General features: G+C 44.8%; 1 protein-coding gene across 3 annotated transcripts in view; it reads right to left on the bottom strand.

The window, feature by feature from the left end:
* Nucleotides 1–12,054, bottom strand: part of KIAA0930 (KIAA0930 ortholog) — a 50,360-nt gene that overhangs the window by 16,262 nt on the left and 22,044 nt on the right. For 2 of the 3 annotated variants that reach the window (XM_075442749.1, XM_075442768.1), the window contains exons 3-5: nucleotides 4,522–4,629; nucleotides 3,135–3,212; nucleotides 316–417 (exon numbers count right to left, since the gene is read on the bottom strand). In XM_075442749.1, coding sequence (XP_075298864.1) covers nucleotides 316–417; nucleotides 3,135–3,212; nucleotides 4,522–4,629 — 288 coding nt within the window. The remainder of the gene's footprint in view (nucleotides 1–315; nucleotides 418–3,134; nucleotides 3,213–4,521; nucleotides 4,630–12,054) is intronic. The other variant, XM_075442759.1, reaches the window with a different exon arrangement.

Here is a 12,054-nt window from a genome sequence, read left to right as displayed (position 1 = left end):
AAATAAGCTGCAGCACAGCCTTTCAAAACAGACTTTGGGCAGTGCGCGCGGCAAACCGTGTGCTGAGATAAGCAAATCTCATATCAGCCTGTTTTGCTTTAGCCCATTCTAAAGACAGATGCCAAAACCCACCTTCAAGCTCAGATTTCAAACAGTAAAGAAAGACGAAGGTCAAAAAACAAAAAAAAAGAAAAAACTGCTGGAAGATAACCCTCAATAAGCCAAGAACATTTATTCAAAATGTACAAGAAAACAGCTAATCAGGACATAAGACTAGAATAGGACAAAACTCTGCTTCTGCAAGAAGGAACTCACCTCTTCAAAGCTGTCAATCATGAAGAATATGTTAGGGTAGCTGATCTTTGACTCCTCTCCTTTACTGTCCATTGGGTGTTTGCTAGGAGACGCAAACACTTGCTGAGAAAGATACAGAAAAAAAAAAATACATCTTCTCAGTTAAACGTGCTCAGGCATGGATGCACTGAACACAACGCAAGCAATACCAAAACACCACGGTCCAACGCTGCCCAGTCAGCCAACATTCTCCCTTATGCTAGAGATGCTGGACGTCCTGCTGGGCAGAGCTGAGCTGGTGTCTGGCTACAGCCTGTTTTCCAATCACGACGACACTTGTGAAATCCTTCAGTGTTCACATGCCAGTTATCAAATACTAATTGCTCCACAATAAATGTCCCTGTGCACACCTGACCACGGTACAGCTAAGGTATCCTCCTTCTCATTAAATTTAATTACTGCAATGCACTGCGAAGTAAAACACGCACCGCAAGAAAGTTACCATGGAGTAGCTGGCCCACCACTATTTGCTTGTACAGTTAATTTCATCATTATTATTTGCTTAGTACCCCAATAAGAATAACATCACTCAGTAATGGGAATCACAGCCCTCAGGAGCACAAGCACTTGATTTCTAACACTCATCATCTGCTTCTGTTTCTTCATCTGTCCACTGTGCTGCCTCTTGCATGTTCCTCCCTGAATCGGTTTCTGAACTCCTTTGGTCAGTTGCCTCCTCGAAGCAACCTATGTTTAAATAGCTAAAGGCTTTAGATTTTATCACTACAACAAGATTAACAAGCAGGTAAAGAGGGAGAAGAACTCGTACCAAGCAGCTTTCTTTGCTTCCACCTCTGTTTACAAACAAAGCTTTGAATTAAAGAAACCTGTCAAATCTCAGCCCGCTGTGAACGCGTTGACACCTCTGAATCAGCCCAGACTGTCAGGCTTGCGAGACTCTTGCTACAAACCATCCAACACAAAATATGGGTAAGGGTAGGATGTTAGATATTCATGAGAGGGTCCTTAATGAAGCCTACATGCACATTTAAATATAGATCATTAAAAAGAAAGATTGCTTCATGACAAGAAACAGCATTAGAAAGTAACAAGACTCCTGAAGGTGCCACTTGCACCAATGCCTGTAACCAGGGATGTCTTCCAAGCATCCTTGTTCTCATGCCATCCAGTGGAAAGCAAAAAAAAAACCACCCCGAATGCATTTCCAGTCAGACACATCGGAGGAAAATGCGGTTTGTAGAGGTCTTACTGTCAAGCCAGCAGAGAAACAATGCAGTCTGCAAAATAATTTAGGGGAAAGTCAGCCTTTTTCTACACTGGCTTCGTGCCTCAGGTACTCTACCGGTATGAACGCAGTCGCTTTGTCCTAGGTCTGGGGTAGCACAGCAAGTCCGGTGCCTGAAGAGGACTTCCACCTATTCCACACCTGGCTGCACGCTGCCAGGAGAACGTATGCTTCCTAAAGCAAGCACCATCAGAGCAGTGACACAGACCCAAAAACGGTGGCTTGTGTTCCTTTGGAACTGAGAGCCTCCACGGTGCATGTTACAGTGAAATGCCCTACTGTAAATACGCTTTCCCCAGTACACAGAATCACCTTTTCTCTCTCCACAGAGCAACTCCATGATGTTGAAACGTTACTAGTATGTACTGGTTAAGTTTTAATGCGTGCTGAGTTTCTCCCAGAGAAGGGGAAACAAAGCAAAATTCATAAGCAGTCCCACACTACAATCCCCCAGGAATGAGGAACAGAAAACCTCCGGCTTATTCTGAACACTGCTCACGCGCAGCGAGGGCGGGTTCCTCATCCTCATCTTCCTAGTTTTCAATCTGCAAGTAATATTTACAGATTTTTCTCAAAAGAATTTTGCAGAAGTTAACTGGGGGTGAAATTTGGACTAATAAACAGTGGAAAAAGCAATGAGAGATCAAAGGCTTACATCAGTGGCGTAATGTGGTGTCTCAACAGCACCAGAAGGGAATTACACACCTAACAAATACAATAATCAGCATTACTAGTTTTGTTTGTAGGCAAAGCAATAATTATTTTAAAATGGTAAGACAAAACTAAAGGATTAAAGAGTATTGGTTTATTTTAGGTACAGCCAGAAGCAGTCGAATGAGCTGAAGGAATGGAAGTGCCTGGGAGAAACAGCCTTTTACAGCCAACAGGAGCGTTTTAAAGAAGGAATTCTGCCAGCTAGGAGAAACTGTTGCAAGGCCTGCTGAAAACTGAGTGAAGTAGTCTGGGATTTCTTTTTCCTGTCCCCTCCATTCTTATTATTCAGTGTTCTCCACTACGCTAAACCCTGGATTAACCGTAAGGTGCACACACACAAGTGACAAAAGCCCTTGGTGTGGAGATGGAAGACACCAGCAGTTTAAGAGAGAAAACAAGACTCTCATAGAACAATAAAAAGACAAACTGGTAATCAGTAAATTGTCCAGCATTTAATAGCCCTATATTACAGATTTACCCTGAAGGCTTCTCATAACTCCTGTCTCATAGAAATTCAGGTTTCCCCTAGTTGTGCATCCTTCCCCCCCGCACCCCCTCCAAATCCAGCAGGCAAAGATGTAACTCTTGACAGCACGCAGAGGTCTTCACAATTTTTTGAGAGAGACTATAAAGTACATTTAGATTTCACATTTAGACGCCTGGCAGGAAATGTCACCAGATAAAGACTCGAGGTGCTTCACATGGATGCATCTGTCAGAGCACGGTCCGAGCAGCACTGCCCCGGTTTCAACAGAGTTTTTAGGATTAAGCAATACTGGATGTCAGTCTCTTCTGCACAGTAGCAACAGCGCAACCTCACCTGAGACTTCTTCTTGTGGATGTGAATATCTCCTCCGTCGGAGCGCGTGCACACAGCACATGTCACCACATAATCCAGCTAAAACAGGGCACCAGGTAGAGGAATAAAGGTTTAGAGTTAGAAAACCAAAACATTCACGTGTATGAAGCAGAACACTTTCTGTCTTAATTCTTTCAGCTGCCTGGCTGAAAACTAAGATGTTGTGCTATTGCCTTTTTCTTTCTTCTCTTTACTATGCTGAAGCTCCTACAATTTTCAAGACTGCGTTTGTTTATTAACTCCATAATACTGCAATCTTTGGCACAGATGCTTGCTGAGGTGCAGAGCCTATGGGTAAAGAAACTCCTGTCCATATTGTTCAACACCAGCTTACTGGTCGGCTGGGGGAATGAGCATGACGCACACGCATAAGCACACTTCAAGGCAGAAATGGAAAAGACATCCTTGCTTCGAAAAGGGAAAAACAGAGACACGAATGAACACAAGCAACACATCAGAGAGGTCAGAAACCACTAACACAGCCTGCAAAACAACCTGAAAAAGAACTTGTAAGGGGTAAGCACGATAGCTCTGGACTGCAATGCCCAGCTGTAACAGCACTGCTGAATTCTGACTGTAGTAAACACATTCTGGTTTTATTCAGCATCAAATAAAGGCAGAAACTGCTCTCTGCAGAGGAGTTCTGCAACGAGACTTTTGGGAGGAAGGAGAGAGAATGAAAACAATTTATTTTCCAGGACATATGCAATGAGCCAGCAGTCTCTCGTTCCAAGATCATAATCTACAAAACTTTTAAGGGATCTCGGATGACTATAGTAACGTTCAGCTTCCCTAAGCACCAATGTAACACATGCAACAACTAAACGACCTATGAGTTAATTAAAGAAATAATTTGTTCTAGATTCATGTTTCCACCAACAAAACTTTAATAAAAGTTCTGACGTCAAGAGCAGCAAACTCCTAGTGTAACACACAACACCTTCACTGCATTTCCACTTAGCAGCTCTGTCTCTTAGCTGCACCAGTATTGTGAACTTTATCGGAAATGTTGCTTGTCCAACAGTCTCCTTCATTCTCAAATACTATTAAACTTGACAAAGCCTTCCATTTTGCAAAACTGTGTTACAGAGCATAAAATTCACCCCAGCTTCACTGGATGTATATAAAGATTTTTGAGGAAAGCTATTAGGACTCTGCTGAAAACCATTAAACACCTCAGTTTACGTTCATTTAGACTCTAAAAGGCAAAATTAAAGCTGTGTTTTCTTTATATCCACCAGAAGCGTTCAAATCCCCCAAGCTAGGGAGGAAAGGCGACAGATCAAAGCCTGCTCTGAAACCTGTCCAGCACAAATAGCCCATGAAAATTAGATAAGATCACTGTTACCTTCTGTAGGATGAGGTTCAAGTAGACGCTCTCTTCCCAGTCAATGTCAGGGTCTCCCAGGCCAGGAAGCTTCTTGGAATCTCTCCGGTAAACTTCAACTTCAACCTGCTAAGAAAACACCACATCTCCTTGAAAAACATTACTTCCAGGTACCTATGCACAAACACAAAATTGACACCAGAAGCTGCACGTTGTGTAGCTTCCTGCTGTATTTTTCTGTCAGGATCGGATTTTGCTGACCACGCAAGGTCAGCCCTCGTGGAAGGGGCAGGGTCCTGCACCTGGGGAGGAACAACCCCAGGCACCAGTACAGGCTTGGGGTGGACCTGCTGGAGAGCAGCTCTGCGGAGAGGGACCTGGGTGTCCTGGTGGACGACAGGTTAACCATGAGCCAGCAGCGTGCCCTGGCTGCCAAGAAAGCCAATGGGATCCTGGGGTGCATCAAGAAGAGTGTGGCCAGCAGGGCGAGGGAGGTTCTCCTTCCCCTCTACACTGCCCTGGTGAGGCCTCATCTGGAGCACTGTGTCCAGTTCTGGGCTCCCCAGTTCAAGAGATGAACAGCTACTGGAGAGAGTCCAGCGGAGGGCTACAAGGATGAGGAGGGGACTGGAGCATCTCTCCTGCGAGGAGAGGCTGAGGGAGCTGGGCTTGTTCAGCCTGAAGAAGAGAAGGCTGCGAGGGGACCTTAGAAATGCCTACAAATATCTGCAGGGTGGGTGTCAGGAGGATGGGGCCAAGCTCTTTTCAGTGGTGCCCAGTGACAGGACAAGGGGCAATGGGCACAAACTGGAGCAGAGGAAGCTCCAGCTGAACCCGAGGAAGAACTTCTTCCCTCTGAGGGTGACGGAGCCCTGGCCCAGGCTGCCCAGGGAGGCTGTGGAGTCTCCTTCTCTGGAGATATTCCAGCCCCACCTGGCCGCGGTGCTGTGCCCCCTGCTCTGGGTGACCCTGCTTGGGCAGGGGGTTGGGCTGGGTGACCCACAGAGGTCCCTGCCAACCCCTACTATTCTGTGATTCTGTGAAGGCTCTGTATGGAAGTGAAGCTGGGGGCACAGGGGGTGTGAAGGAGAACAGGTGAGAAAGGCAGGTCTGCGTAGGGGAATCTCAGTTTTTGACACCAGCTGCATTTATTCCTTGGGTGTGATTTAGCAAAAATGAAATCAGTAGAATCAAGGATACACACACATATGGATTTCTCTTAACACAGTCCCTTGGAACCAAGCATGGCACTAGACCAATGCTCCACATCTTCTAGCAGGTAGCTGTTGCTTGTTCCCCCCTGGAGTGGGAATCTCCGGAAAGACAAAGTGCACTAATTAATGTCTCACAGAGGACATTTTGGTAACCCCTCTCCAGAAGGTTTCACACTGACAGTACTGACTGGACCCAAGCACATGTGAGATTTTCAGCTGTACTACAACCACGCAAGCGAAAACCCTGAGTAATCTCCGAAAGCAGAAACAACTCTGCCAAGGCTAACAGACTGAAGCAACCGAGATAAATATAAAACTTGACTTGATATAGTACGCAGAATTGAACAGTAGTTTGATGCTAAAAAAAACATAAATCTGCAGCACAGCTTACTGTCTCAACTGGTGTGTGACAAAAAACAGGGTGACAACTAGCACACTTCACACATGTCAAAGCTATGCACTATCTTGGCAGAATACCTGGAAAAGCATTTGTTTCGCTTTGTTTGTCAAAAATCTTTTTTTGTTAACACAATAACATACTTCAACAGATGTTTAAGAAACATCTGCAAACTGTGACCAGTTGACACAGCTGTAAACAAGGCAATTCATGAACCTTTTTTTGCTTTGGTCAGGGCAGAGAAAGAAGGGTAGAGCTGATTCTCCTCCCAGTAGCTGCTGCGTTTTGGATTTAGTACGAGGAGAATGCTGATAACGTTGATGTTTTCAGTTGTCACTAAGACATCCAGGGATTTTTCCAATGTCCCGTGTTCAGCTGATGAGGAGGAGGGCGGCAGCTGGGAGGGAGCAGAGCCAGGCAGATGGCCACGCTGGCCAGTGGAAATATTCCACACCATGGGCGTCGCGCTCGGTTTAGGAACGGGGGCTGGCCGGGGGGCAGGAATCTTCTCTTTTCCAGAGTTTCAACTATCTCCTCTTATTTTGGGAGTTCGAGCTCTTCAGTGAGTTTGGCAAGTTCTGTGAAACCCATAAAATCTGTGAGCTGTGGGAAACCTGCGGTTCCACGATCCTGCTTAGGGACTGGCTACGCAACTGGTCATCAGGCAGTGAGAAAACTGTACTGTGTACAGCTTGTTTTGCGTATTTATTAGTAGTAGTAGTAGCAGTTGTATTAGTATTTCCTTTGTGGTCTTACTAAATTGTCTTTATCTCAACCCATGAGTTTTACCCTCTGTCTGTTCTCCTTCCCACCCTGCTGGGGAGGAAGGGGACAGGCGAGCAGTGCTCTCCAGTGCTCAGTTGCCGGCCACCGCGCTAAGCCACGCCGAACAGTGACACAGTACAATATTTCAAGATTGACACTATCACCAGATACCATGAAAGCCAAATGCACTGCTTTCTGTAATTAATTTTTAAACTTACAAATATCTTTTTAAAATGCCTAGACTCACAGATCATCATTCCTCTGTTTTATTCTTATTTCCTCTAAAGCTCCTAACTATAAATTTTTCTATCGGCAACATAACCACACAAACTAATGAGAGTTACTGTAAAAAAACACGTGTGCAGTTGCAGGAAATAATCTAATTTAAATTCATTTCCAAATAAACAAAGGTGATATTTGCACTTTTGTGCCTAAAAACACAGAAACATCACAGTTGTGAGATTCCAGAAATACCCTGTGGAACAAAAGCCATCCTGTCTCTGAAGGACCGGGTGAAGGCAGGAGTGAATAACTGCAGGGTAAAACTCCAGCTCTAACTGATGCCAGGTCTAACTAATGCAAGATCAAATGCTCAGCAGACACCACCTCCATCTCCTCTGCATCCATACCCATGGAGCCTTGATTTTAACCCAGGTAGAGTTTAATCGTCTCCAAACCACAACATTTAATCAACCTCCCTCTGCAGAAGTCAGCCACTGGGTTTTTCCTGCTGGTGAAATTAATTCACAGCTGAACTGCTTCTCCCCAGCAATTACGAAGCCATTGCATGACGACTCCTTCACGGAACGCCTCCCCAGTCCTGTCACAGACAATGACAGCAAAAGGGCCATTTTTGAGTCATTTTTCCCTATGCACTAGTTTAGGGTAGGATTCCCAGGCAGTACAACCTGTGGGTGCATCACATAAATCATCGCCTCGGCTGTTCCCCGAGCCAAGTGCTCAAGCCACACTGTATTCCAAAGGAAATTAACTGAGAGAATTTCAGGAATTCTATTTTTTGCCAGGCAACAAACTGCACAGGGTATAGATCTCCGTTCAACAGGTCAAACGGGGCAGGACAGGGGTGACCTCTTCCCAGAAAGGAGCCACCAACAGCCAGCAGTGACAGACAGCACTCATCCACCCTCAGCAGGTCAGAAGATGGACTTCCACACGCTCTCCACGGTGCTGGCATCTGCTGGGCACGTTTTGCAGCTTCTGCTCACGCCCAGGTAAGCATCCTCAGTGAGGTTCAGGGCAACGAACCAGCCCCACGGCAGCAGTTGCACCAAGCATCCAGTGTTTGCCATGGCAGCCAGTAGTTCTGGATGCCTTGACCTCCACACCACTGAAGGATCTGCTTTAGAAAACGCAGTGAGCCCTTGCCAGGGTGCTGTCACCAGCGGCACCGCCGCTCCCCACCTGACTGGTAATACGCTTCACAGTGCAAGCACCCAAATCACAAATCTCAGCTCTTGTCTCATCAGCACCTCGACCTGCAACATCTCTTTTACTCATTTCTAAACAATTCTTCCACAACTAGCAAAAAGGTGTCCATAAAGCACCTGGGCATCAAGAAAACGGCTAAATCTGGGTTGGCCAAAACAAACAGCACTTGCCAGGGGCTCGATTTCCCACGCAAGCGCTGTAGCTCACACATTAATCTCAGCTCCCCTCTGCCGCCACAGCGCTGGACACGTGAAGGCGGCCATGCGATATTATGTGAAATAAATCAAAAGGTTCAACTCGTAGCAAATGATCCTGCTATTGCTGGCACACTGTGGAGTTCCAGGCGAGGCCAAGGACGTAGGAAAGACTGGGGCTGACTCCAGTCAGACCCTGCAGCCATTTGTTCAGCGTTAGCCAATACAGGAGGCATATAAATCAATTGCTAAAAAAAAAAAAAAGTAAATTTAAAAACCTCACACAAAGAACTTTAAACACAAATTTTCTGTGTTCCATGTATCTTAGTCACTATTGTTTAAAATCAACAATCTAAATTTCTTGGTAGGCTGACCTAATGTGTCCATGTCCAAAGGAAGCTCGCTCAGCATCTGTATGCTTATCAAACAGCATATATGCCAGGAAGAAAAATCAAAACCTGAATCCCCAGAAAGCCCCATTACTCACGCTCCTCATGGGCAAAAGAACTGCAGTTGTAAGATCACATAAATACTGTAGAAGTAGCTACCTTAGCTGCCACCAAGGGATTTTCTTCGTTTAAGTCCAAATCCAAAAATCAAGGGCTAAGTATTAACCTTTTATATGTGAGTCAATCATTTCAAGCGAATGCAGGCATTTGTGCTTGACAGGATGAGAAACAGAAGACCAATGTGTTCGCTGTTCTGAGCTCCAAGTGCTCACACACCAACAAACAGGAGTGCTCTCAAGATCTCGAGAAGTTCCCAGTAACAGAAACCATTCTGTGAGTTTAGGTAAGTCAGTGTTGGAATGCTGAGCACAGCACTTCCTAAATGAAGAGAAATATCTGCCTTACAGATGTGTTCCCTTATATTTACATATAAATTGCATGGTAAATGTGAGCCTAGTTTTTAATATATATATATGAAAATAATATATGTAAATATATATATAAAATAGAAAAAATAAAATATAATTTCTTCGTGTATCTCACGCTTTTCATCAGAACATCATTTTTGTGATATTCTAAGCTTAATTCCTGTTGTCCTGTTTGGCATTCTGGAGTTAAGGAATAATATGGACTAGAGAACAGGCTGGATTTCAAACACCCTGTTCAGTCCTCCCAAGAAAACAAGTCCGTCCCAGCCGGAGACCCAGGGGACGCTGGGTCTTTTTCCAGGTCTGCTGCTGATTCACTTGGCCGTGCCTCACGACTATGCTTGTTCATCTGGCTGTAGATGAGACATGCAAGTGTGAAAATTTATTAATGGAAAGAACTATGTAAATACTAATTATTTATTCCCAGTGAAATCCAAAAGCCAACCTGGGTATTTCCTCATTCAAGTCAAGATGGTGACCCTTCTACAGTTTCAGCAAGCTGAAATCCATCGTGCTACCTTTATCAACTTGTCACAAGGTCACCAAGCTAAGGCTAGGAAGGAGAACTACAAGAGCTAGGCTCACCTCCTACGCATCACAGACATTTTGACCCTGCTACTTCTTCACAAAGCCCAGTTATTCACATTTGATAGACAGCGCCTGGGAAAACACCTTATTTTGAGAACTCCTTCCAATGATTAACCATCCTCTTGGCTGAAAGCGTGCAGCTTCATTTAATTCAGCTCCTTTCCTCTTGCCAGCCTCTGGTTCTTGTCATGCCTATTTCCACTATGTTAAGAAGCTCTTTAATACTTAGTTTTGAGGGGTTTTTAATCATTTATTAATCTTTCAGATAAACCAGACAGGACTGCAGGTTTGCTTCAAATTATCAGCAAAAAAATCAGCAAAATAAAAAAGTTCATTGCAAAAACTGGTCCATCTTCTAAAAATGCTGAATTATCCACCAGCGTGTGCTGGCCAGAACAGTTTTAAAAGCCCCCATCACCCAGTGCATCCAACTATTGTCAAGGCTAGTGGCTTTCAACATCAGAAGCCTCTTTCTCACGTTTGTTCAAGTATTTCTTTTTACTAGTCTTCCCTGTAGCAAAAAAGGGATAATTCCAATATGGTATCTTAAGTAATAACCAAATTAAATGGTCTTTCTAAATTCATTGGCCAAAGGAACTCGTGTCCTTCTCTCCCAAGCTCCAGATCCATCCCCAAGCACAGCTGTAGTTGTTCTGCTCTTTTCTGGCGCGTTACCTGCCAGCCGCTTGTTTTACTTCCTGCCACTTTAACAATCTCTCTTCAGCACTAAGGTACCTTTACATAAACAGATTTTCATACTTTTTATAAAACAGTTTCCATAACCCAGATGGACATTAACAAAGCAAACTGGTATTACTAGCAGCATAGCACGTTTCCATTTTCTAGCCAACACTTCACTCGTGGACACCCAATATTTTGTACCTCCACAGGCAGCTCAGCACCGAATGACACCGCTGGGATTTTTGTGGGGGGTCCTGCCCCCTCAACCCCAGCAACTAAACCCACAGCAGTAGGAAGAAACCACTGTATTCGAGACACTGGCAAAGTAATCCTAGACAGAACCTGACACTTGCACTCTGCGCATCGCATCCACTTTCATTCCCCAGTTCAAACGTTTCACAAATCTGTCAAATCAGCTTTCAAAAACTGAAAGGATTGATACACATGTGGCTATCTAAGCATTATCAAGCATGGCTCCAGACCACAGAGCAACTAATATTTTGAGATGTAACAGGTTGCTCTCTCCCACCTTATTCCTATAATATTATTTCCCAGCCTTTCTGAATTCCTCCCTAATAAAGCCCAAGTGCCTGAAGCAACACAGAGTTGCTGCAGAGCACAGTTGGCAAACCAAGGGAAGGCACACTACATCAGTAATGAAGGCAGCAGACACGGGAGAAATGAGATTACAGAACGTTAATAAATCATTGTATTTCAAGTCATGTCTGCTGAATGTGGAAATGCATAAACTGGGCTACTGACCAGAAAACACAGGGAGGGAAAAAAACCCTGGTGGATATATTAGACATTTAAGTCCTAATTACTAATGTTATTAGAGACTTGACTGCGATATTCCAGAGCTTCAATTCAATTGCATCTTAATTCAGCACTGAAAACAGCTATTTCCATACCTCTAATAAGCAAGCTGGCAGAGACTGCAACTGGCAGATCAAACACGCTACGTGGTCTGCTGAACCAGCAGCCTGAGGAGACCTTCAGGGAGCTCCAAGCAGACCCTTTTACCTGTTCTAGGGTGTGAAGCCCAGCCTAGCAGGGCTCTTCTGTCCCTCAACCCCCTAGTGACTCAGATGCACTTGCAACACCAAATTATTCATTGCAGTTCTATCAGATGGGGAAATCAAGTCTGGGCTTCTGTTCTTCCCAGTGAAGTTTCTCTTCCCTGCAGAGAGCAGAGCACCTTCTCAGCCACGTGTCTCAGGGCCGCCGGCTTTCAGTGCAATTCATATGAAGTACCCTTCTGCTCCAGGCATTCTCACCACCCTGTTCGACTGCTTCAGAGAAGTTCTTCAGAGACTGGCAGCAATAAAAAGCAATTCATTAAAAATGCCCCTGCAGCCCACACCCCCTGCCTGAGCCCGGAGCTCACCA

Source organism: Opisthocomus hoazin, chromosome 1, assembly GCF_030867145.1.
Source record: "Opisthocomus hoazin isolate bOpiHoa1 chromosome 1, bOpiHoa1.hap1, whole genome shotgun sequence".
Lineage (NCBI taxonomy): Eukaryota > Metazoa > Chordata > Aves > Opisthocomiformes > Opisthocomidae > Opisthocomus > Opisthocomus hoazin.
This window is presented reverse-complemented; position numbering and strand designations above follow the sequence as displayed.